This window comes from Artemia sp. Qi Xiang Cuo, chromosome 13, assembly GCF_049724085.1.
Source record: "Artemia sp. Qi Xiang Cuo chromosome 13, ASM4972408v1, whole genome shotgun sequence".
Classification (NCBI taxonomy): domain Eukaryota; kingdom Metazoa; phylum Arthropoda; class Branchiopoda; order Anostraca; family Artemiidae; genus Artemia; species Artemia sp. Qi Xiang Cuo.
In genome coordinates this window covers 10487224-10514039 of record NC_142806.1, presented here as the reverse complement: position 1 = coordinate 10514039, position 26816 = coordinate 10487224, and the positions used below count along the sequence as shown (strand labels likewise).

At 34.8% G+C, this 26816-nt stretch overlaps 1 protein-coding gene across 1 annotated transcript in view; it reads left to right on the top strand.

Annotated features, from left to right (window-relative positions):
- The window catches only part of LOC148944932 (zinc finger and BTB domain-containing protein 14-like), a 51373-nt gene that overhangs the window by 8754 nt on the left and 15803 nt on the right, over window positions 1–26816 (top strand). Inside the window, exons 2-4 of the mRNA XM_089099544.1 lie at window positions 712–1348; window positions 7793–7894; window positions 11667–11730. Coding sequence (XP_088955670.1) covers window positions 752–1348; window positions 7793–7894; window positions 11667–11730 — 763 coding nt within the window. The 5' untranslated portion in view covers window positions 712–751. The remainder of the gene's footprint in view (window positions 1–711; window positions 1349–7792; window positions 7895–11666; window positions 11731–26816) is intronic.

Sequence of the window (26816 nt, the reverse complement as noted above, 5' to 3'; positions counted from 1 at the left end):
CATGTATATTTTAAGAATTCTGAACTTTCCAGATAAAGGATAATCAAAAGTAAAATTAAAAGTAAACCAGGATATACCCACAAGTATTCCCCAAGTATTTTGAAATGTGTTGAGCAGGGTTCTCACTAACGTCAATAACTTTTTGGTTCTGTTGAATTTGTGGGTAAAAATGCTCCAGTTTAATAAAATGGGAGTTTTGTACCCTTTTCTGATAAAACTTCAAATTTCTAATCAAACGGCTAGATTGAGAGATATTTTTTTTTAATACTGAAACCCCTTTCAAACAAAAAGTCTTTAAATTAAGCCTTCTGGAGTAGAAAAAGTGTGTTTTTTTTTCACAAAAACTGTCAAATCATTGGCACCTTTACCATATGGCGGGTCACCATGTTACAATGATTTGGCATGAGTCTATAGCTAGTAGGTTAAATCTAAGAGTCTTCAGTGGTGGACACAAAAACTAAATTGGACAACGTTGATTTAAGAATTTTTTCAAATTATGAAACTATATTGTTCAATATTCATATAAACAGAATTATTATCAAGCTAGGCATATTTATAAATTGAAACGGAATATTAAAGCTTTGAAAGACAAATATGTGCATTGAGTTGCACTTTATTTTCTAATTCTAGAGTACTTTCTTAATTTTGACCTTTAGTACATATAATGCCTGTGATTTGGGATTCTTATTTATATATTTCAATTTATTTCAGCAAGTTTGTGTCATTCAAGGATTTGGTCACTATTTATGAAATGGAGCAAAAAGAATTTTGCTTAAAGTGGAACAACTACCTGGATGTATTTCATGGAGCTTTTTTGTCTCTATTAAACAGTGAACATTTTACAGATGTCACTCTGTCATGTGACAGTCAAAGCATCAAATGTCACAGACTTATACTCTCATCTTGTAGTTCCTATTTTGAAACCCTGCTTCTTGGAATCTCACACCCCCATCCTGTTATTATTCTGAAGGATGTCAAATTTGATGATCTGCTATCTTTGGTGAATTTTATGTATGCAGGTGAAGTGACTGTTCCAAAAACTCAAACTACTTCATTAATAAAAGTGGCTGAAATGCTTAAAGTTAAAGGTCTTGCTTTTCCTGATGAGACAGTTAACCAGACAGAGAAAGCTAGCTATAGGCCTATCTCTCAAAATACTCAAATAACTCGACTTGCTGCAAAGAGAAACAGAGTTGATGTAACCTCTGAAAACAACTCTTTTACTGAAGATTTTTCTAGTAATCTAAAACCTCTTGTAGCAGATAGCTTAAATGAAAAGTTGGTAAACTATCCTGCTGAAACTAGTTCTTCTGTTTATAAGACAGATATTGCTGCATGCAACTCACTGGTAAGTTTTTTTTTTTTTATTAAAGCTCATTTTATTCAAAGTCAAGTAACCAAAGGATTTCTATGTATTTAATTTTATTTTAGTTTCAGGAAAGAACTAGGCTAGGTTGAAATCAAAAGCTAATATGATTCTTGTGTAACATCTAGATACTAGAATTTTCATCCCCACCTGAAAAAATACCTTTGGCAAGAAATTTATTAGCTTAACAGTAAAAAAGTACAAAGCACAAGGTCTGATTTTGCTATTAAGATTTCCTCCTCTGATCTGACATTTTTGTTTTCTCTCATTCTGGTTTTGTTTAGTTTAAAGTCCCAGAAAGTCCTTTGACCATTGATTTGAATAGACTGATCATTTGTATATTCAGAAATGAGCCGAGATGTAAAATGTGAGGTTAGAGTCCTCGCGCACTACTTTTAAGTGAAGAAAATTCTTTCAATGTTTATTCATCACAAGATAAACTGATACCTACTGGAAATAGGCATTGCCAAATCTCTTTATGCATGATTTGTTAAACTTTTTGAGGAATACAAACAAATCCAGAACACTTGTTCAAAACAAATAAAAAAACGCTCCTTCTTAGGCTCCTTCATTTTGATCTTGCAATCTTGATAAGTTTGCAATGTTAACTTCTTTAGAGACTGTTTCTAGTTGAGGAATTTACTGTATGCTAACTAGTCTGCAAATTTATATTTAAAGAATCATTTATCATTTTGTGATCTGAGAGCAAAACATGTTTTTGTATTTTGCTCTGTAGCGTAAAGGTACCAATGATTTGACAGTGCGGTTTTGGTACCATTGTTGAAATTTTCCTTCAAAACAGCATAACTCTGCCTAGTTGTGACTTCGAGCACTACCTCTTGAAGCTGTTGTTATATTTTTACAGTGCAAAACGTGGACACTATATTTGATACAATGAGATATGAGCTCCTTATAATTTTTTAATTATGTAATGTTCAAACTATCATTACTTCGTAATTTTTTAGCAAAAAAATTTGGGATCAGCACCAATACATCAAAATATATCTGATCTTCTCTAAAATGTAGCCACATTGGCTTTTTTTTGATAAAATCAAATTATAAAGGCAGCTAATTTTATATTGACAAAACTATTTTCCATGTGTCAGAGAATTCTTGTATGATGTACTGGAATACGAGGCCAACTAAAAATTTTCCTTCAGCCAAATTCAAACATAGATATTGGCTTCTATCATGAGATTCATTTCTTTTGAGAATATCTTGTCGCAACAGGCCTTGTTGAAATCTAGGCAACTCTGTCAAAACTTCACTGGACATGTAAAACAGATGATAAACAATCGGTGTCAAAATCCAAGGGTCCTCTGACAACAACAGCTGTCGAATTTATGGGTAAATTCTCAACAACAAGAGATTTTGATCATTATTTCTAATAATATTTCACATGAAAAATAACATAAAAAAGATTTTTATTAAATTGTAGTTTTACTAATTTTCGCTTGATTTTTCCATCATCTGAAGAACTGCCACTTGGCCTCATACCATGTTCATATTTCAAGCATTTGACTTGGTTGATCACATCGTCCTAATTCATTTATCACTGAATAATTTTGAAGTAGACTCTCTCTTAGTAAATTTTGTATATGTTTTCTTTCAAATAGATCCCAAGTTCTAAAATACAAAAAAATGTTCTCTGTGATCCCCTCCCTAATTAGGGTAGAATTCCTTAAGGAACCTTGTTAGGACCACTCTTATATCTATTATTGATTAATGAAATTGGTGAGAGATTCCCTCAAAGATATTAATTTTTAGATTACCTGCTGATTCTTAAAGAATGTCCCAGCAATATCAAAAGTGGCCCCATCAAAATCCAACCCATGTTTAGGACAAGGCAACGTAAATTCCGAGAACGTAAATTCCGAGAACGTGAATTCCACCACGTCAATTACAATAACAATAAACTTCTTAAAATCCACTCCTATTTGTAAATCCACTAAAATCCACTAAAATCCACTCCACACCCAAAATGCTAGTGAAACATATTAAACTCCTCGGTGTCACAAATTTCTAATGATCTTAAGTAGGACATGCATATTTCAAGTATTCTGGACTTTGCAGACAAAGGATAGTCAAAACTAAAATTTTTAAAGAGGATTAAAATGGCAGATTCACTTTGAAATGGCCAAGTGTTGACAACATTTTCACTGTGATCAACAAATAAATCTTTGCTGGACCATTAAAGTTGAGAGGAATTGGGCCATTCAAGATAGCGTTTGGAGATACTATTCTTGTGGTATCTATTTAAAAATAGGAAAAAAAGAAGAAAGGCATATGATCTAGGTCACACGATGATACTCTTTTTTTTTTATTCCAATATTCACGGCGCCAGGTACTTCAAAGTATCTGATATGCCGCTATTCATTTACCTCTTTCAATGGCCTCGAGGTTTTAAATGTCTATTGAACCTTCTTTTGGAGGTATCAACAGAGGGATTTGCAGGGGTAATATCCCCAGGAAGATCGTTCCAGATAGAAGTGCAACGCCGGATGAAGCTGTTCCTCAAGTACTCGGTTTTCGGTGTATACTCCTTTAGATAATTGGACCGAGCTGTGTGCCTTCGTGTCTGCCTTGTCGGCTGGACAAAGTGGGGTACAATTCGAGAGAGCACGTCTGAGGGAGGCAAATTCATGTACTTGTAGAAAACAGCCATCAACGCTACATCAAATCTTTCATTTAGAGGCTGGAGCAATTCTTGTGTACAGGTGCAGCCCATCTTAGTTTTTCCATTCCTAGTCTGTCTAGATAACACCGACTGTTTCTCTGGGATGCCGACATATACTGGACATCCACGTCCATAAATGGGAAAAATGGAAGATTGGTTGAGAGAAAGAATCAAACTCCACGGAAAAAATTTCTTGCAGCAAATAGTAACTCCTAGCTGTCTTGCGTAGGATGTTCTCACCCGATCTAGGTGGTTGTTCCAAGAGAGATCGGTGGCGAAATGAATCCCCAGTAGACGAAGCTTGTCGACTCTCTTTATAGCTTCCTTTTTGAAGATGAAACTGGGGTGTTCACGTGGCACCTTTGATCGGGTAATTAGAAGCTCCTTTGTTTTCGATGCATTGAAATTGACCATCCACGCATCAGACCACTTTTTAATTTTCAAAAGATCCATCTGCGAGGAAAGTGAAACTTGTGTTGGGTCTTCATGCTTTGGGATGGCTGAGTATGTCATAGTATCATCAGTGAAGTTATGCAGAGGGCTTATAAGGTTGTCTCCCTTGTCATTTATTTAGATAAAGAAAAGCGTGGATTCCAAGACCGTGCCCTGGGGTACCCCTGCTTTCACTGGATATTCTCGGGAAATAAACCCGTCAAGAACAACCCGCAGTGAACGATCGGAAAGAAAGCTCTCAATCACTTTTAACAGACATCCACGAAATCCATACGCATAGAGTTTCTTTAGCAGGCCACGGTGCCATACTCTGTCAAAAGCTTTCGCAATGTCGAAGGATAATAGCCTGATGTCGTATCCCGTTGCCAGTAGTTCTATCCACTCCTGATACTGGGCCACTAGGCAGTCTAATGTTGAGCGTTTCCGGCGGAATTCTTATTGGCGATCGCCTAGAAGGTCATTTGATTCCAGGTACTGATAGTGTTTTATTGAAGACGCTCTCGTAGACTTTTCCAACACAGGAGAGAAGGCTAATAGGCCTCTAGGAGCACATGGTCCTTGTATCACCTTATGGCCATAGAGTAAGCGCAAAATGGGCGGAATTCGATAGTTTTTGTACGGTTCTGGAGAGAAACCAAGGCCGGGTGAGCAATTACACTGGTCCAGCTAGTTTGGACCTGCTTGATTTGAGGAAAGCATTTGGTGTGTTGTCAGGACCCGTGGCTTTCGTCAGATCCAGATGTTGCAGAATGCGAAGGATCTTGGGAGCAGAAAAATTCACGCGTTCCAGGACAGTGTCGGTTCGGTCAGAGAATTTTGGCACTTTTCTACCGTCATCGTCTAGATTCGAGAATTCGGCAAAAGCCTTAGCAAGAGTTTTAGCCTTTGCCTGTGGATCTTGTACCACTGTCCCGTTACTCTGGAGAGAAGGAATTGCGGTCCCCTTGGACGACGGTAAAGCCTCCTTGACAATTTTCCACCAACTCTTTGCTGAAGCAAGTCAAAGCTTGGTGGCGAATTTCTCCTTATACTGAACCCGGGACTGCCGAATCGCTCGAACTGCATCTTTGCGCGCATTTATGAATGCAATTCTGTCCTCTTCGCTCTTTGACAGTAGCCATTGCTTGTGTGCCTTTTGCTTTGCTCAGATTGTCTTCTTACACTGGGCGTTGAACCAAGGTTTGTCCTTACTGGACACCTGGATCCGCTTTGAAGGGATATGCTTTTCGACAGAGTCATCTATGACCTGCTGGTACTTTTCTGCAGCTTTCTCTGGGCCTTCAAGGAGGAAGGCTCTCCACTGCTGAGAAAAAAGAGTGTTTCTCAAACCGTCCCAATCACCTCTTTTGTATAGCCAGATTGTTTGTTCATGCTTTACTGGAGGCGGAATACGTAGGTTTCCACGTGCAACGACGGCAACGGGGTCACTGGTGAAAGCATGAGCGTCTACCTTAAAGGAGTCAGGGTGATCTGTAAGGAATAGGTCAAAACGAGATGATCCATTTGGGCCATGATACGTGTCAAAATTGACAAGTTGTTCCAGCCCGTAAAAGAGAGATAGATCATACAAATCTGACCTTTCCCTATCAATATTTTTGCTGCGAAGCCACACGCTATGATGGACGTTGAAGTCTCCATGAAGGATAATAGCAGGCTTAGCGTACTTGCCCCGAATATATTCAAGGGAGGTTACAAGGTAGCTGGTAATCTGGTAAGTTGGAGGGTTATACACGGTACCGAAAATCACGGATTTATCTGGGAGGGTCACCCTAACCCACAGAGTTTCTTCGCCTGCTGAATCTGGTACGTTCAGGCATGTATAAGGTATATGGCTCTGTAGATAAACAGCGATACCTCCTCCTCCGTATTTAGCGCTGTCAATACGCTCTCGATCCCGCCTGAGGAGCGTGTATCCCTGTATGGCAACCTCACTGCTCTGAATTTCTTGGTTTAGATTGGTCTCAGTGATGCACATGATAGATGGCTTGACCGAGTTCACTAAATGTAGGAACTGGTCAAACTTAGATCTGAGACCTCGTACATTGCAGTAGGCTACCGTGAGCAGGTCCATTTGGATGGTCGGTGGTCGTGCTAATGGTCGTCATCAAAATGGATGTTTGGTCTGAGGCTTATCGCTGTTAATCGTGACTAGGTAATAGAAGTTTTACTAAGTTGATATCTAGACAAAGCCCATAAATCCATTGCCATGCATCATTAGACGGGGAACGGTGCCACCTGCAACGTACCTCATTACCGCATCTTCAAAATAGAGGTGGTACCCCATAATGGGTTAGGATTCCGCACAAGTGCCTCCCACCATGTAAGGCATTCCATATGATTATCCAATTTCTTTCCAATACCAGAGACATTTTTTACAGTTTTTTGCTTCCACTATCTGAATAGTGTTTTATACATTTACAAATTAAAGAAAGTTGAAGAGAAACAAAGAAATAAAGTAAAAAGAATAGGCATGACGAGTGCACAAGGTCCGCCAACAAGCATTCCCTAAGTATTTGGATATCTGTCGAATTGGGTTTCAATTAATGTCGAAAACAGGTAATTTTTTTGTTCTGTCGAGTTTGTAGGTGAAAACAGTCCAATTTCAGAAAATCGGAGTTTTGTATCCCTTTTTGTTAAAACTGCAAACTACTAATGAAACAGTAGGTCTCCTAGATGTTTTTCCTACATACTGAAACCCTTTTCAAACCAAAAGTCTAAGTTAGGCCTCCTAGAGTAGAAAAAGTGTTTTTTTTTTTTTACAAAATTGTCAAATCATTAGTGCCTTTACCCTATTATGTATTAATATTATGTATTAATAGTTTTGCTTGTGGGGTAATTTTGCTCTCAGGATATGCAATGCCGTGTCGATTAGAAAAAAAGGGAATTTGTGTCTTTAAAATTTTGTTTTCTTGCAGAATTTAAGAATTTCACTGTCTGTTTCCAATTTGTAGACTCTTTGCCATTTTCCACAGTCTCTGACTTAGTTGTGTAGTTGTATGTTGCCAAGATTTTTTTACAACTATAGTGATGACCCTCCACATCTTCATCCACGTTTATTAATTTGAAAAAGATATTCATGTAATATTTTGTGATAAAAATTGCTATCAAAATTTGCCCGCATTCTGCTGAACAGAATAATGTAAAGTCTATAGAAAGAAACCTCAGCTTTCTCATGATGTTTGACAGTTTATCTATCAGTACATAGAATACATAATTTGCATGGAAGATTAAATTTTTCCCTTCTCTTCATATTAATCCTTTGATACCATTCATTTTAGTTTGGATTGTTTTTTCAGCAAGTCAAAGATGAATTTGCTGTAGGTATTCACAAAGAGGAGTACAATAGTTCTAGTCAATTTGCAAATGATGGAGAACATTTTAATTATGGCAGTGAAAAAGTAAGCATTTGTTTTCTTTTATTACCTTTTAGCTTTTTTCAAAGCACATGATTAATCATAGCTTTTTATTTTGAAACAGGTCTTTCTTCATATCAGTACCTGGTATTTCTCTTTCTATCTTTAGATCATGATTAGGGGCTGTTCATTCAATCTAAGCGTGGGACTATAAAGATGTCCAGTTTGTCTAATTGGCCTATATGTTGTTTTTTTTCTCAAATTCAGTTTTTTTTTTTTTGGTCTTCCTTGTAAAAAGAATTTTATTCTACTTGAAATGACAATCATTTTTATATGATCCTAAAAAGGGCTTATCCCAGATTTGCCATCTCAACCATTCGGAGTATCTGTCTTGGCTTTTTCTACAATTAGCCATATCCTGATGCCTGCAAAATAGTTGATTTTAGTTCAAAATCAACTGATTTATAATCAAGTATTTTGCAGGCATCAAGACATGGCTAATTGTAGACAAAGCCAAGACAGATAGTCCGAGTGATTGAGAGGCAAATCTGGGATAAGTTCTTTTAAGGATTGTATAAAAATGATATCATTTCATTTGTCACGAGCCAAAAACTGGCTAATTGTGGCTAATTGCAGAAAAAACCAAGACATATAGTCCGATCGATTGAGAGGCAAATCTGAGATAAGTCCTTTTTATGATTGTATAAAAATGATGTTATTTCATTTGTTCATAAATAAGTCTATCTACTATCCTTCCATATATCATTCCTAAGGCAGAACTAAGGTAGATATAATAGATTTAAGGGATGAAAGATTGGATTGAAATTGGGCTGATGCGTGACTGACAGTGTCCACTGGACTTATATGCAAAAGCTGGGACGAATTTGGTTGTACTCACTGGCGGTGAACAAGTAATACCTAAGCCTAATAGGGTTGGCTGCTTTTAGTCTAAAGGTAAAGTACTTTGTCAGGTTAGAAATGACTTTTTTCATAAAGAAGATACGATATTTTTTTCACAAAATAGCTATTTAATGAAAAGGTATTTAGTTGTAGCTGCAAATAATCATGGTTGCTACAGAAGCCAATTCCAGTGGGTTTTCCCAGTTGGTAAAGCCCATATAATGTGAACAGTCTTAGTCACCTACTTGTCTGCATGTCCTGTGGTCAGATTTAATTTCGAATCATATTTTGGTCTCCAATACCCTTCAAATGGTTCTCACTGACATACTATCTGAATTACCCTTACTTTATTTTTATCTGCCTCAGTTATAACCTAGGATGATAGACTATTGTATAGAAGTAAAAATAGTCATAACTATACAACTCTGAAAAGGTTATATCAGCTTTGCCTCTCACAGAGACTGTCTGTCTTCGCTTTGCTCTAATCAGGTTCGTATGTCTTCGGTCATACTGACCAAGTTTTTCACTAAAAACCACTACCTTTGACCTAGTCACTAGCTGTAACCTAGAAGAGAAAAAAGAATAACCTAAAATTAATAAACGATTTTTTAAAGGACACTGGCAAGTTAGAAAAATTGTCATGTTGAGCTGATTCAGGAATGATAATTATTATTTAAATCATAACAATTTAAATGAAACAGCCTAAACATGGAATTGGATCAAAACAAAAAGTACATCATAGGAATTGTAATGGCTGTCATACACAGCGCCCAGGATTAATCAACAAGGAAAATCACTTTTTGCTTGGGTAGCACTGATGTTTTCTCTTTTGTACTCTCTTTTATTGTCCTCCTTTTGTAAGTACCAAAACATAGTATTTAAAATAAAATCAGTTTTTTGTCACAAAAATTGTATCTTTATATACAACTTTTATATTGACTTTCATATATAAAAATATTATGTATAACTTCATATTGACTTTTAGTTCCAATTATTTATTAATGACTCCTGAAACACAAGGGCTGTTTAATTAGAATAAAAAGCTTTTTCAAAAGGTCTAAAAGAAACCTTAGCGTAAGAGTGAAGTATTGAAAAGGGGCAACCCCCATCGTATACGTAATGATTCCTGTTCATTTTAAGTTTTAATATTGCTCCTTACTCTCAGTTGAAAAAACATGTTTTCTAAAAATTAATTCCTGATGGTTTTTTAAATAATGCCGGTAAATCAGGCTCCCCTTCATGATAAATGCCCTTCCGCACGAAAAATTCCTCTATGGAAGGATATTTCCACATAATCCTGCCTTCCCGCAATAAAAATCCCCCCCCCCCTTTCCCATAAATATCTGTACAAAACCAAATAACCAATATTATATGCAAACAATGAACAAAGTTCTTAACTTGCAGCTCTTCCCCCAGGGCTGTGGGGGTTAAGTCATTCTCAAAGACATTGTTCTTAGATCTTTCAACTATACTGAACAAAATGTTTATCTCAAAGTTCTGATGGGACACCTTTGGAGAAAAAAGGGGCGTGGGATGGGAGCCAGTTAGTCTTCAATATTTGTGGCCTCTTAAAAAGGGCGATAGAACTTTTGATTTACGATCAAACGAGGCCTCTCTTGATCTTCTAGGATCACTGGTTCGATATATGCACCTACACCTCTGGGAAAAAAAACAACAACAAATAAACACACATCTGTGATCTTTCTTCTGGTAAAAAACGCCAAATTCCACATTTTTGTAAATAGCTTGAGACATATGCAGTAGGGTTCTCTAATATTCTGAATCTGATGGCGTGATTTTCACTAAAATCACTTGATGTTTTGGGGGTGTCCCTTTTTTCAAAAATTGCTAAAATTTTCTAAGGCTCGTAACTTTTGATGGGTAACATTAAATTGGATAAATTTTATGTATTTTCAATAAGCATCAAAATTTGATTCTTTTGATGCATCTATTGTTATCAATATCCTGTTTCTTAGAGTTTTTGCTACTATTGAGCCACATCGCTCCTTACTTATAGTTTGTTACCACAAACTGTTTGACTGAGGCTATTGCCATTGCTTCTGCTATTACTGCGCCCAAATATATTGAACTACGTCAAAAGAGTTAAAGTAAGTGGGTAGTGGTTATAACTGGGTAGGGACTCCCAGGGTTATTTTGGCGAATTTTGTATTTCTCTTTGTTTGCTATGCAAAGTGTTGCTGTTACATGTCTTAGCACAAGTAAAAACTGTATCTTTATTTTTCTCTCGACTTAAAACTTAAGTCTATACTTGAATATTCTTATTTTTATCAATATTTATAATAATATTTATTAATTTTCTTATTTGAATTCCTTATTAGTCTCTTTTTTATTTACATTTTGCACCTCTTATTTTAAAAGCTAATAGGCTTATTCAAACCTTTGTGCAATTGTTTTCGGCTTTTCAACGTGTTGAAATTGAAATTCCATGTATCTTATTTTACTGTATTTAACGCAAAGTGGAATTGTGCATATACTGGGCCCCTTGAAGTACTTTTCACCAAAATTTACTTCAAGGAAGGGGATTGAGCCTCAAAAGCCTGCATATTTATGCACAATTTATAGAATATCCATTCACCCCGTTCTGTGTATGAATTAACAAATGCATATGATGAAATTTAAAAACCTGCTTTATAAAACTGCTTCTTTGGTGAAAGGAAAATTTTTGTGCGAATCTTCTATGGATGCATTTGCCCCTTCTGTCTCTATGTTATAACCCAGTAGTTTTATGAATGTGATTTTATATAATTTTTTTTCGTATTAACAATTAAATTGACATCAATAATAACAGGATTGACATTACTAAAAGATGTGTGGTTACGTGTTTGACATTCAGGTCTTACCCAACTATTGAGATTAGTCTGTGTTTCCGTGTGTAATCTTTTGTCTTTTTTTCAAGCTCATTGGGAATCAGATTTTGGAAAGAACCGAGAGAAGGCCAAATACAAGCTTAAATTTTTCAGGTTAGTCTTTATTTTTTTAATTAAAGAGTAAAGGAAAGCAATATGTACGTTTGTTCTTCCCTTTTATTTTGTTTATTTATTTTGTTTAGAATATAAGAAATCAGAGTAACGGCTTTTGCTTAAACCCAGTAAATTATTTTATTAAAACTGATCTTTTGATTAAACAAATTTTACTTAAAACGATCTTTTACTTAAACCTTCTCTCACTTGGTACCCTTAGGAATACTCAATGTATCAAAAGGAATCGATATAAAACAACATTTTTTGACGTTTTCAATAATAATGTAATGCACTAAGTGTTCTAAGGCGGGTGCGTTAAGCATTATGATTTATAGATAATAATTGTTAATAATTGTAATAATAATAGTCCCTACGCGGCATAAAAGGGATATTTTTATTGAACAAAAATCAGAATAATGTAATAACTTAGTGTCACTTGATAATCAATAGTCTACTTTATCAAATATTGACACGTCACATGCTTAAGATAACAAAATACTGCTTTAAATTTAACTATAAAGATCCGCAAATAGTTCCAATACTTTGATTTAATTTTGTTTTATAGGTATCCTGGTATTCTTTAAATACCATGTTTAAGATATCCTTCAACTATTGGTAAGCGTCATTGCTTCATCTCCTAAATATATAATTGCAAAAATTTGAATTTGGTCAGTGTCAAATATCCAAGAAATTCTTAGACAAAAGTGCTATGAAATAATTTTATAATAATTTGATTGCTCAAAATATTGCTTACTGAATCACTAATGACAGTAATCTGTCTTAGAGTTTATCATACTCAGAGCTACTAGAATACAAAACCATCATGTTGCTGTGGCAAAAGTATTAATACCTCGATGGTAATTCATTTTCTTTTATATGCCTCTTTCAGGTTCATAAGGCTCTGCCATTTTGCCAAATATAGGTCTAAAGAAATATATTTTCTAAATACAAAATTGCAGCAGTCTGTAACCATTACTGTTTTCTTTTCCTATGACAAATTTATCCATGCTAGGATACCATCTATCCGTATTAGTGTTCTACCAACCTGGGTGGTAAAATATCCTAATAAAATCACCATATTTCTACCTGGGACCCTGTCTATTTGTTCTTGCAACTGTCGGTAAAATTACTTTGAGTCAGTATCTTCATTAGTTCGATTTACAAAGGCGTATATTACTACGACTGATACCTTGAACTTTTTAGACATAAAATGAGAAACTAGAATTCAATTATTATGAGAATTCAATAATATAAAATTATTTCCAAATTATAGGTTATGTCATTTACAGTGGAATGGCATAAACACATTTGAAGAACTTGGAAGGACGTACTGTCTTTTGATTTACTACAGCATCATTAAAAAACATGCTATGAATTTTTGAACGTAATACTCCCAGCTTTTTCTAGAATATTGCATATACGCTTTTTTGGGAATCTTATTTCATACTATCTTTTGATTTAATTTCTCATATCTCTCAGTTTTTCATGAAAGTTTCAACTTAATAATCTATTCTATTCCTGAGATAATTTATCTATGCCATTGTGAAAACCAAAATCAACTTTTTTTATTTAGCTCAGTTGGTAGAATCATTAGTAGTTGTTACAGCCCTGAAAGTTTCACCTTAATACCATAAAACAACTGATGAGAGGACATTGCTGTATTCCTGCGTAATACCTTTAGATTTACCTTGGATATTACGCTGACGCCCTTTTTATGATATGGATCATCCTAAACTCTTTAATTCAGTTCAGTAGTAGTAGCAGTATTAGTATTTGTATCCCTGAAAGTTTCTGTTTAATACCATATGTTGTTGCTAAAATATTGCCTATACGCCCCTTTGTCAATCTTTATGCACATACTGTTTCTTTATTCCTTTCTTTATTTATAAAAACTTTGACCCACATACCCATATCTTTTTTCAAGACCGAAGATAAAACAAGCCTCCCATTCAAATTGAAAAAAAAAACCGATATGTAAACATTGGACAACTTGAATAACAATATAACCTTTGGTCTGAAAGTTCTGTTGGGGTATCTTACTAACAGGGGTATAATGATAAGAACGTTCTATCATTTTGGGCAAAATGATTATATGGAGGATTTTGTCTTGGATGTCTATTTGGGGAAATCGGCTAAAGGGAGCTGAGAGGGATGGCTGATTGACATGTCACTTTTGTCTCATAGAAATGACGCTCAAAATTTTATTCCCTGTTTGAATGAGCCACCTCCGAAGTATCAACCATAATTTCTTCTATGCGAAGTGATCTGGGAAGAAAAGCAAATACTAATCAGAGGCAACGCTATAGCGTTGCCTATAGTAAAGGTCATACTACTCCAATGTTTTATTATTATTATTTATTATTTTTTTCCTAGAGGCACTTCATATGGAAGGGGTCGTCGTAGAAACTTAAAAGTGGGCTCATTTGATTTGAAATTGAGAGTTCTAGTGCCCTTTTTAATAGTCGAATGTAATTGGAGGGCAATTAGACCCCCTCCCATGCCCTTCATTCCCCCAATTTTTATTATTTTTTTTCCTAGAGGCACTTCATATGGAAGGGGTCGTCGTAGAAACTTAAAAGTGGGCTCATTTGATTTGAAATTGAGAGTTGTAGTGCTCTTTTTAATAGTCGAATGTAATTGGAGGGCAATTAGCCCCCCTCCCATGCCCTTCATTCCCCCAAACAAATCCAATCAAAATTTTGAGATAGCCATTTTGTTCAGCGTAGTTGATTTCCAGATTGAAAATATGTTTTTGAAGAGGACACTCCTCTACAACCCTCAGGGCAAGTATTTTAAGTTACGCCCAGGGGGCATATAAGGTTATTATAGAAGGCGTTGTCGTAAAAACTTCAAAAAAGGTTCATTCGATTGAAAATTCAAATAGCTAGTGCCCTTTTTAATACTCGAAAGTGATTGGAGGGCAACTAGCCCCCCCCCCCCCACGCCAATCACTCCCCCAAACATATCCAATCAAAATTTTGAGATAGTCAGTTTGTTCAGCGTAGTTGATTTCCAGATAAAAAAAAATTAAGGAGGAAACTCCCCCACAACCCTCGAGGCAAGTGTTTTAAGTTATGCCCTGGGGGCATATAAGGTTCTTATAGAAGGCGTTGTCGTAGAAACTTCAAAAAAGGTTTATTCGATTAGAAATTTAAAGGGCTAGTGCTCTTTTTAATAGTCAAAAGTGATTGGAGGCAACTAATCCCCCTCTTAAGTCCAACTTTTCCCCAAACACATCCAATCAACATTTTGAGATAGCCATTTTATTCAACGTAGTTTTAAGTTCTGCAAATAAAGTCTTTGAGGATGAAAACCCCCTCACAGCCCTCAGGACAAGGGTTGTAAGTTATGCCCTGGGGGCATATAAAGTTTTTATAGAACGCGTTGTCGTAGAAACTTCAAAAAGGGCTCATTCGATTAGAAATGGAAATGGCTAGTGCCCTTTTTAATAGTCGAAAGCAATTGGAAGGCAACTAACAGCCCTTCCACGCCCACCATTTCCCCAAACATATCCAATAAAAGTTTTGGGATAGCCATTTTGTTCAGCATAGTTGATTTACAGATAGAAAATATGTTTTGAGGAGGATACTCCGTCACAGCCCTCAGAGCAAGGGTTTAAAGTTATGCCCTGGGGGCATATAAGGTTTTTATAGAAAATGAAGTAGCAGAAACATCAAAACAGGACTCCTTCGATTTGAAAATCAAAGGGATAGTGCCCTTTTTAATAACCGAAAATGAACATTGATATTTTTTGTTGTTGTTGTTGTTTAGACCAGGGCACTTTTTATCGAAGGAGTTGTCGTGGGAACTTCGAAAGGGGTTCATTCAAATTCAAAGGGCTAGTGCCCAATTTAATAGTCAAAACTGATTGGAGGCAACTAATCCCCCTCTTAAGCCCATCTTTTCCCCATACACATCCAATCAACATTTTGAGATAGCCATTTTATTCAACGTAGTTTTAAGTTCTGTAAATTAGGTCTTTGAGGATGATAACTCCCTCAAAGCCCTGGGGGCAAGGGGTTTAAGTTATGTCCTCGGGCCATATACAGTTTTTATAGAACGAGTTGTCGTAAAAACTTAAAAAATGGATCATTCGATTATAAATTGAAATGGCTAGTGCCCTTTTTAATAGTCGAAAACAATTGGAAGGCAACTAACAACCCTTCCATGCCCACCATTTCCCCAAACATATCCAATAAAAATTTTGGGATAACCATTTTGTTCAGCGTAATTGATTTACAGATAGAAAATATGTTTCGAGGAGGATATTCCGCCACCACCCTGAGAGTGGTTAAACCCAAGGGTTTAAAGTTATGCCCTGGGTGCATATAAGGTTCTTATAGAAGACGTTGTAGAAACTTCAGAAAAGGGCTCTTTCGATTTGAAATTCAAAGGGCTAGTTCGCTTTTTAATAGTCGAAAGTGATTAGTAATATTTTTTATTGTTGTTGTTGTTTAGACCAGGGCACTTCGTCTAGAAGGAGTTGTCGTGGGAACTTCGAAAGGGGTTAATTCGATTGAATATAGAAACACATCAAATAAAAATTTTGAGATAGCCATTTTGTTCACGAAGTTCAGGAAATTGTACCTTTGAGGAGAACACTCCCCCCCCCCACAGTCTTCAATGCAAGGATTATAAGTTATGCCCTGGGGGCATATAAGTTTTTATTGAAATCTTTGTCGTAGAAACTTTGTCGTAGCACTATACCTTTGAATTTTCAATCATTCGATTGAAAATTCAAAGGTATGGTGCCCTTTTTAATAGTCGAAAGTGATTTGAGGGCAACTAGCCCCCCTCTCTCTCCCATTTTTTCCCCAAACACATCCAATCAAAATTTTTAGATAGCCATTTTGTTCAGTGTTGTGGATTTCCAGATAGAAATTATATTTTTGAGGAGGACACTCCCCCACAGCCCTCAGGGCAAAGGTAGTAAGTTATGCCCTGGGGGCATATAAGGTTTTTATAGAACGCGTCGTCGTAGAAACTTCAAAAAGGGCTCATTCGATTAAAAATTGAAATGGCTAGTGCCCTTTTTAATAGTCGAAAGTGATTGGAAGGCAACTAACACCCATTCCACGCCCACCATTTCCCCAAACATATCCAATCAAAATTTTTAGATAGCAATTTTGTTCCACGCAGTTTAATGTTCAGGAAATTATACCTTTGAGCAGAACACTCCCCCCACAGTCTTCAGGACAAGGGTTATAAGTTATGCAATAGGGGCATATAAGGTTTTTATTGAAATCTTCGTCGTAGAAACTTGAAAAAGGGCTCATTCGATTGGAAATTCAAAGGACTAGTGCTCTTTTTAATTGTCGAAAGTGATTGGAGGGCAACTAGCCCCCCCCCCACCTCGTCAACCACTCCCCCAAACATATCCAATCAAAATTTTGAGATAGTCAGTTTGTTCAGCGTAGTTGATTTTCAGATAAAAAAAAAATTAAGGAGGAAACTCCCCCACAACCCTCGGGGCAAGGGTTTTAAGTTATGCCCTGGGGGTATATAAGGTTCTTATAGAAGGCGTTGTCGTAGAAACTTCAAAATGGTTTATTCGATTAGAAATTCAAAGGGCTAGTGCTCTTTTTAATAGTCAAAAGTGATTGGAGGCAACTAATCCCCCTCTTAAGCCCATCTTTTCCCCAGACACATCCAATCAACATTTTGAGATAAGCCATTTTATTCACCGTAGTTTTAAGTTCTGCAAATTAGGTCTTTGAGGATGACAGCCCTCAGGACAAGGGTTGTAAGTTATGCCTTGGGGGCAAATAAAGTTTTTATAGTACGCGCTGTCGTAGAAACTTCAAAAAGGGCTCATTCGATTAGAAATGGAAATGTCTAGTGCCCTTTTTAATAGTCGAAAGCAATTGGAAGGCAACTAACAACCCTTCCACGCCCACCATTTCCCCAAACATATCCAATAAAAATTTTGGGATAGCCATTTTGTTCAGCATAGTTGATTTACAGATAGAAAATATGTTTTGAGGAGGATACTCCGTCACAGCCCTCAGAGCAAGGATTTTAAGTTATGCCCTGGGGGCATATAAGGTTTTTATAGAAGACGTGGTCGTAGAAACTTCAGAAAAGGTCTCATTCGATTTGAAATTCAAAGGGCTAGTGCCCTTTTTAATAGTCGAAAGTGATTATTAATATTTTTTGTTGTTGTTGTTGTTTAGACCAGGGCACTTCGTATCGAATGAGTTGTCGTGGGAACTTTGAAAGGGGCTCATTCGATTGAAAATAGAAACACATCAAATAAAAATTTCGAGATAGCCATTTTGTTCCACGCAGCTAAAGTTCAGGAAATTATACCTTTGAGGAGAACACTCCCCCCACAGTCTACAGTGCAAGGATTATAAGTTATGCCCTGGGGGCATATAAGTTTGTATTGAAATCTTTGTCGTAGCACTATACCTTTGAATTTTCAATCATTTGATTGAAAATTCAAAGGTATAGTGCCCTTCTTAATAGTCGAAAGTGATTTGAGGGCAACTAGCCCCCCTCTCTCTCCCACCTTTTCCCCAAACACATCCAATCAAAATTTTTAGATAGCCATTTTGTTCAGTGTTGCGGATTTCCAGATAGAAATTATATTTTTGAGGAGGACACTCCCCCACAGCCCTCAGGGCAAGGGTTGTAAGTTATGCCCTTGGGGCATAAAAGGTTTTTATAGAACGCGTTGTTGTAGAAAATTAAAAAAGGGCTCATTAAATTGAAAATTTAAATTGCTACTAGCCCTTTTAATAGTCGAAAGTAATTGGAAGGCAACTAACACCCATTCCACGCCCACCATTTCCCCAAACATATCCAATCAAAATTTTTAGATAGCAATTTTGTTCCACGCAGTTTAATGTTCAGGAAATTATACCTTTGAGCAGAACACTCCCCCCACAGTCTTCAGGACAAGGGTTATAAGTTATGCAATAGGGGCATATAAGGTTTTTATTGAAATCTTCGTCGTAGTAACTTGAAAAAGGGCTCATTCGATTGGAAATTCAAAGGACTAGTGCTCATTTTAATAGTCGAAAGGGATTTGAGGGCAACTAACCCCTCTCTCACGCCCACCTTTTCCCCAAACACATCCAATCAAAATTTTTAGATAGCTATTTTACTCAACGTAGTTGAAAGTTTTGGAAATTTGGTCTTTAAGGGTGAAAACCCATCCCTCCAACAGCCCTCATGGCAAGGGTTGTAAGTTATGCCCTGGGAGCTTGTAAAGTTTTTATCGAAAGTGATGTTGTAAAAACATCAAAAAGGGCTCATTCAATTGAAAATTGAAATGGCTAGTGCCCTTTTAATAGTCGAAAGTGATTGAAGGACAAAAAAACCCCTCTCACGCCCACTATTTCCCCAAACACATCCAATCAAAATTTTGAGATATCCATTTTGTTCACCGTAGTCGAAAATTCTCGAAATTAGGTCTTTTAGGATGATAACTTTATCAGAGTCCTCGGTGCAAGGGTTGTAAGTTATTCCCTGGGGGCATATAAGGTTTATATAGAAAGTTATTGTAGAAATTTCAAAAGGGGCGCATTTGATTGGAAATTGCCCTTTTTAATAGTCGAAAGAGAGTGGAGAGTATTAAACCCCCTCTCACGCCCACCATTTCCCCAAACATATTCAATCAAAGTTTAGAGATAGCCATTTTGTTCAACGTAGTTGAAAGTTCTTGAAATTATGTATTTAAGGATGACAAACCCCCCAGAGTCCCCAGGGCAAAGGTTGTAAGTTATGCCCCTTACTGCTTTTAATAAAATACTGCTAATATTTATACAAATAAATATTTATAAGAATTTATTTAACTACAATGACGGACAAAGGGTCATAAGAATTTTCAAAACTTTTTTTAGGTTAGGAAGACACTATCTGCTACTATTAGCAAATCACTGCCGATCAAGCCCTTTAGGACCAAGACAGCCAATGAAAAACAGGGACTGCAACAAACAGGCACCCATCCCAAAAATATTGAAATGATACTATTAGAGGAGGACCCTCGAATCGGCCTACCCGGCCGGATGGGACTTAAGTAAGTAATAGTCTGCAGAAAGGCTATTTCAATGGTGGATCCAGGGGGTTGGTGAGGGGGCGCGCGCCCCCCTAGCGTAGTCTAAAGTAGTGTAATTTACTTAATTAACTCAAGTTTCCGTTGATTAAACTTGCTCCTAACACAAGTTTATCGGATCAACCTATTTTGCGGCCCCCCCCCCAAATTTTTTCTATCGGATCAACATGTTTTTTCGCCCTTCTAAAAAAAATCCGGATCTGTCCCTGTGTTATTTAGCTGAAAATTAGAAAGAAGCGTGAGAATATTCATCAGTAATTTCATGTGTGGATCGCAATAAATAGCAAACATAAATATACTTACATTTGAGTATGACATTTTGGCTTATTAATATATTATATCAGTGTTAGCTGTCTGTGAACTAAAAGTTGACTGGAGAGATTCCATTATTGATCAATAATTCAAGTTTTATAAAAGAATAAAGTGAAATTCGATTAGTTGTGAAAGAGTTGTCTTTCAGACATTTTTCTGGTCTTTTTGTTGTTGACATAAAAACTCGGATCAAGGAACTAATTTGAGATTATAGGCCAATTCAAATATCGATTTTAATAAATGTACTTTAATTTTCAATTTATTTCATTTAAATTTTATTTATTATTATTTTTTTCCCTTTTTTACCAGAATAAATAAAAAAAGAACATAAAATAGATACACATGATATTAGATGTGGCCGTACTAGAAAAATTCAGAAATAAATATATTAACTACGATTTTAAAACTTACTTTTGTTTTGCTAATTAAAAATACATGGCTTATTTAAATATCAGCTGATATTAGATATCAGATATCAGCATGTCCTAGGATGAAAGGATTAGAATGGATTTTGAGTCTTCGACGGAAAGTTACTACAAAACCGAATGCAAACAGGGGTTATGCCAACTCTATGCTTTCTAAAAGCCAGAATATATTTATTACTTTATTGATAAAAATTCTTTTAAATGTTTTCACTTTTATAACTTTAAGAAATCGAAAATTAGTTGAGTTTTTAAGGAATAAATATTGTCATATCTGTAGAAAATGCATCTAATAGAAATTTTAAGATAGCTATTCTATTCAAAATAGTCGAAATATCATATAACCTGGCTTTTGGGGTTGAAACAAACCCCACAGATAAGGGGCAAGGATTGTAAGTTATGCCCAGGGGGTATTTAAGGTTTTTATGGAAGGGATGGTTGTTTAAGTTTAGAAGAGGCTTTGTCTTTCTCCCTAAAAAAGACTATGTCAATATAAAACGACAAAAAATAATTAAAAAATTTTTTTCCACAAAATAAGTATTTCAAAAAAAAAGTAAAGAACTCCATTAAACCAAAAATGAACAAAAATAGAATCAAATTATGTACCAAGCTTAAAACTACCACAAATCAGTATCAATAAATAAATGAAACTCAAAAGAAACAGAAATTAAAATAAGTCAAACTCAAAACGAGCAGAAATTAATATGAGTAGGGTTCTAAACCCCATGCGTTCTAAAAGCTAGAATATAATTTGTATTTTACTGAAAAAAATTCAAATGAATTTACTGAAAAAAAATGTGAATGGTCAGTTTACTGAACAAAATAGAATCAAATAATCTACCAAGCATACAACTACCACAAATCAGTATCAATAAATAAATGAAACCCAAAACAAACAGAAATTAAAATATTTCAAACTCAAAACGAGCAGAAATTAATCTGAGTAGGGTTCTAAACCCTATGATTTCTAAAAGCAAGAATATAATTTGTATTTTATTCATTTTTTTTTAAAATGTTTTCACTTTTGTAACCTTAAGAAATCAAAAATTAATTAAGATTTTATGGAATAAATATAAACATATGTACAACTGACAATGTATTTTTTTTTTAGTAAATTCATTTAAATTTTTTTCAGTTCTTTACTGAAAAGAGTTAACACTAAGAGCTCAAAATCTTATTCTATGGCCAAAAAATTATTCATAATTAATTCTGTTTCTAAAAATAACCTTGAAAGCAGTGGCGTTGTTTCAGGCTTGCAATGATTTGGAGAAGAAATCATTCTATAGCCCATGCTCTTTACTTTTCGGATGGAGACCCCTCTTGCCCCCCCCCCCCAATAAAGTGTTGGAGCTACATCCCTGCTTGAGAGCTCCGATTCAACTTTGTAATTCCCATTAAATTTAACATGACTGCTAATAAGGTAATTTTTAACATGAGAACAATTATTATTATAAGTTAGTCATCTTTCGAGCTTAAATTATTACTACACGCCCACCTATGTATGTATTTATAATTAGTCAAGAAAATGTGTCAAAAACGGTATTAATTTTTTTTTATCTCAATTTTTCAATTGTGTTTTTATTCCGCATTCACAGAATTTTCATTCAAAACTTTCAAGGGAAATGCTGCATTTTCGTCTAAATTACTACGGTGCAAAAAATAAGCAAAGCTAGTTCATTAGAATCGGCGCGTTTTTGTCTATAAAAGCTTAAACATTAATGATATGATGAGTCCAAATACAATCTATCCTTCTGAAATACTTTAATTGCTTAGGTTATTATCTATAGGTTTAGGTGTTTTCTCTTGGAGAATTCTTCAGCCCCATTAAGAATACTTCCTGAGGAAAATTACTCCCTCCCCAGTCATAGTTGAAAATAATTCGTTTTTTAATTTAATTTCAAATTTTTTTTAAATTTAATTTCAATTTTTTTTTAAATTCATGCCCAGGCTCAACGAAGACATGATGTAACCAAAACTTAATCTGAATAGGGTTCTAAACGCTATGCTTTCTAAAATACAGAATATAATTTGTACTTTACTGAAGAAATTCAAATGAATTTACTGAAAAAAATCTGCATTGTTTGTTTAATATACATATGCTGATATTTATTCCTTAAAATCTCAATTAATTTTTGATTTCTGAAAATTATAAAAGTGAAAACATTGAAAAGACTTTTTTAAAAGAATTGCTACATAAGAATTTAAAAGATTAAGAATAAAATTTTTTTTGCCATAGAATAAGATTTTGAGCTCTTAGTGTCAAACATTTTCAGTAAAGAACTAAAAAAATTCAAATGAATTTACTGAAAAATGTATTCATAATTAATTCTATTTCTAAAAATAATCTTGAAAGCAGTGGCGTTGTTTCAGCCGGGCAATCATTTGGAGAAAACATGATTCCATAGCCGATGCTCTTGATTTTTTGGATTGAGATCCCTCTTGCCCCCCCCCCCCAGTAAAATCTTGGAGCTACATCCCTGCTTGAGAGCTCCGATTCAACTTTGTAATTCCCAGTAATTTTAACATGACTGCTAATAAGGTAATGTTTAAGATGAGAAGAATTATTATTGTAAGTTAGTTATCTTTCGAGCTTAAATTATTATTACACGCCCACCAATGTATGTATTTATTATTAGTCAAGAAAATGTGTCAAAAACGGTATTAATTTTTTTCTTTTTCATTTTAATTTTTCAATTGTATTTTTATTCTGCATTCATAGAATTGTCGTTCAAAATTTTCAAGGGAAATGGAAATTCAAGGGGAAAAAATTCAAATGAATTTACTGAAAAAAATTTGCATTGTCAGTTTAATATACATATGCTGATATTTATTCCTTAAAATCTCAATTAATTTTTGATTTCTTAAAGTTATAAAAGTGAAAACATTAAAAGAATTTTTTAAAGAATTTCTATATTAAAATTACAAATAAAAAGAATACATTTTTTTGGCCATATGAGCTCTTAGTGTCAAACGTTTTCAGTAAAGAACTGAAAAAAAATTCAAATGAATTTACTGAAAAAATATGTATTGTCAGTTTAATGTACATATGCTGATATCTATTCCATAAAATCTCAATTAATTTTTGATTTCTTAAGGTAATAAAACTGAAAACATTAAAAAAAAATTCTGAATAAAATACAAATTATATTGTGGCTTTTAGAAAGCATAGGATTTAGAACCCTACTCAGTTTAATTTCTGCTCGTTTTGAGTTTGACTTATTATACTTTCTGTTTGTTTTGGGTTTCATATATTTATTGATACTGATTTGTGGTAGTTTTATGCTTGGTACATAATTTGAATCTAATTTGTTCATTATTGGTTTAATGATAGTGATAGTTATATATTTAATTAAAAAAAAGTTTAAATACAAAAATCAATATGATTCACCCAAAACCAAACGGTTGACGTGGGGTGAAACAGGTAAAAAAAAAAAAATAATACATACATGTAACATCATTCAAATACACTATAATAAGAAAGAAAGATAAAAAGAGAGAAAAGAAAAGAAAGAAAAAAATAAATAAAGAATAATAATAATAGTACAGGGACAGCAACTACATACCATATTCATGTTGTGGGGTCGCACTCACAAACCAACAAGCAATTACAGCTTAATTTAAATTAAATCAAATCAAGTCACCTCCAAAACAAACAAAACTAGAATTCATACTTACTTAATAATTTTTCTTTCAATTTTGCTTTAAAACCACTAAAATTTTCGATTTTCTTCATATCATTATCCAAATTATTCCATAAATTTATACGCTTTATAATAAAAGAAAACGTGGACCTGGCAGACACTATAGGTGGAGTATAATAATCATTTTACCCCTAGTATTTTGGTTATGTATATTCCATCGGCTGTAAAACCAACCGTTAAAGCACTCCGGCAGCTGCTTTATATTGTATCTATACATAAATACTAATATATAAAAATGATGAAGACCCGCCGCTGGCAGTATCCTAAAATCCCTATAGACCGATTCTCGAACCGATTCTCTTCCTGATTTTCCTGATAATACTCTAATAGACTTGTTTTGGATAATTCGTACAGGACTAACAATTGAAGAAAATGTACCCATGTATACAGAAGAACAATACAAAATATAGTGATGGATTAACGGAAAATAGAGAAGCCTAAGTATACTTATTGGAAACATATATTTAAGTTTACGAATCATCCCCAAATTACGTGATAGAATCCGGGATAAAGTTTCAATATGGGATCGGAAACTGAGAGTCTCGTCTATAATAATGCCAAGATACTTTACTGTCTTTTGGCGAGCAATCATACCGTCTTCATATGCTATATGCTGTATCCATGGATAATAATTCGATGTCCTCAAAAATATAAGAAAATCACTCTTAGAGGAGTTCACCTTTAGCTGATTCACTCTCAGCCATCTTGAAACCTCATTTAGCGATTCTCGTACACTCTCTAGGAGCAATCTCTCTGACTTTGCAATCACCACTAAAGAAGTATCATGAGCAAACATAGGCACTGTACCCGCGCTATCCTTTTTGACGATCTCACTCATTATTGTTTTCAGTCTACTAACAGTCTGTTGAAGATCATTCACAAAAATTAAAAATAATAAGGGTCCAAGTACCGAACCCTGTGGAACTCCACACTCAATACAATTTTCATGAGAACCCATATTACCAATTTGAACATATTGTTTTCTACAAGACAAAAAAGAACGTAAAAACGAAAGAGCTGGACCCCTAATCCCATAAATTTCACACTTCATTAACAGAATATCATGACTGACCATATCAAAAGCCTTTACAATATCTAAAAATACAGTTGCCACTTTATACCCATTATCCAGCGCCATATTAATAATGCTAGTCAAATATATGTTTGCTTGCTTAGTAGTGCGATCTTGACGGAATCCAAATTGTGTAGGAGTAAATATTCTCTGGTTTTCCAGATATTGATAAATTCTGACCGAAAAGCATTTTTCTAGTATCCTAGACATAATGGGTAAAATCAAAATTGGTCTATAATTTTCAACATCACCAGTATTCCCTCCTTTATGTATTGGTATTACTTTCGCTGAATTAAAACAACTCGGAAACACTCCCTCTTTTAGACACTGATTAATTATTGAAACAAAAGTTTGAGCAATCACATCCCAAAGTATTTTTATTACTCTAATTGAAACAATATCAGAGCCAGAAGCGGTACCTTTCATACTATAAACAATGTTTCTAACTTCAGATTCTTGAACTGGGATTATATTTAAATATATTTCCAACTCATTATTAAGTTATTTTTTAAATGCCTGGTCGCCTGGTTTGATTATAATCGACTCTTTCACTCTCCTTCCAACTGTCGAAAAATGGTTGGCAAATTCTTCACAAATTTCCTCTGGATTTTTAAGGCTGGTTCCATCTTTACGGAATATTTCCTGAGGGATTCCTACAGATTATTGTCCTAAAGTGCTTCTTATCACATTCCATGTTTTCAACGGATTTCCAGATGCTTTTTCAAATTCTATTTTATAATAGTCTTGTCTAGCTCTTCGCAGGAGTCTGTTTAGGGCATTACGATAACTCTTATAAATTCGCTCATTTACATCGCAGGGATGACGTGCCTTTTTCTCACACAAATTATTCTTCTTATTTATCGATCTCAATAAACTTGGACTAATCCAAGGCTTCTTTGAAGGTTTTCTTCTATTGTTGTTAATATTCTTAGAGCATTTTTCCAGGGATTGCTTAATTATTTGGTAAAAGACTCTGAACTTAGAGTCAATATCTGCAGAGATTGAAAACTCTGTATTCCAATCCTTATTGGCTAGCTCATTTCTACATTTCAGAAGTGCATCTTTATCGAGTAACATCCTCAGCTTGAGACTGCTCTTATTTGAGGAATTTTTATTATCAACGCATACCGAGTAACTTGCAAATACACCAAAATGATCAGAAGTATCACTTATAAGAACACTTGGACCACCCGACATATAATTTGAAAATATGTTATTCAGAAATTTCTATGACGTCCTCGTAACACGAGTACTAATATTAAAGGCAGGTAAATAACCAAATGAAATCATCAGGTTTAAAAATCTGTCTGTATGTGATCCATTATCCATTAGATCAATGTTAAAATCTCCCATTATAAAAATAGGACTTCGATGTGGGATCTTTTCCAATTGTTCTTCAAGTAATTCATTAAACTCGATAAGAGATCCTGATGGTGGCCTATATACAACCAGAACATAACCACAACGTCCAGACAGCTCTAACTGCAAAATAAAAGACTCAAAAACCATTTCTATATATA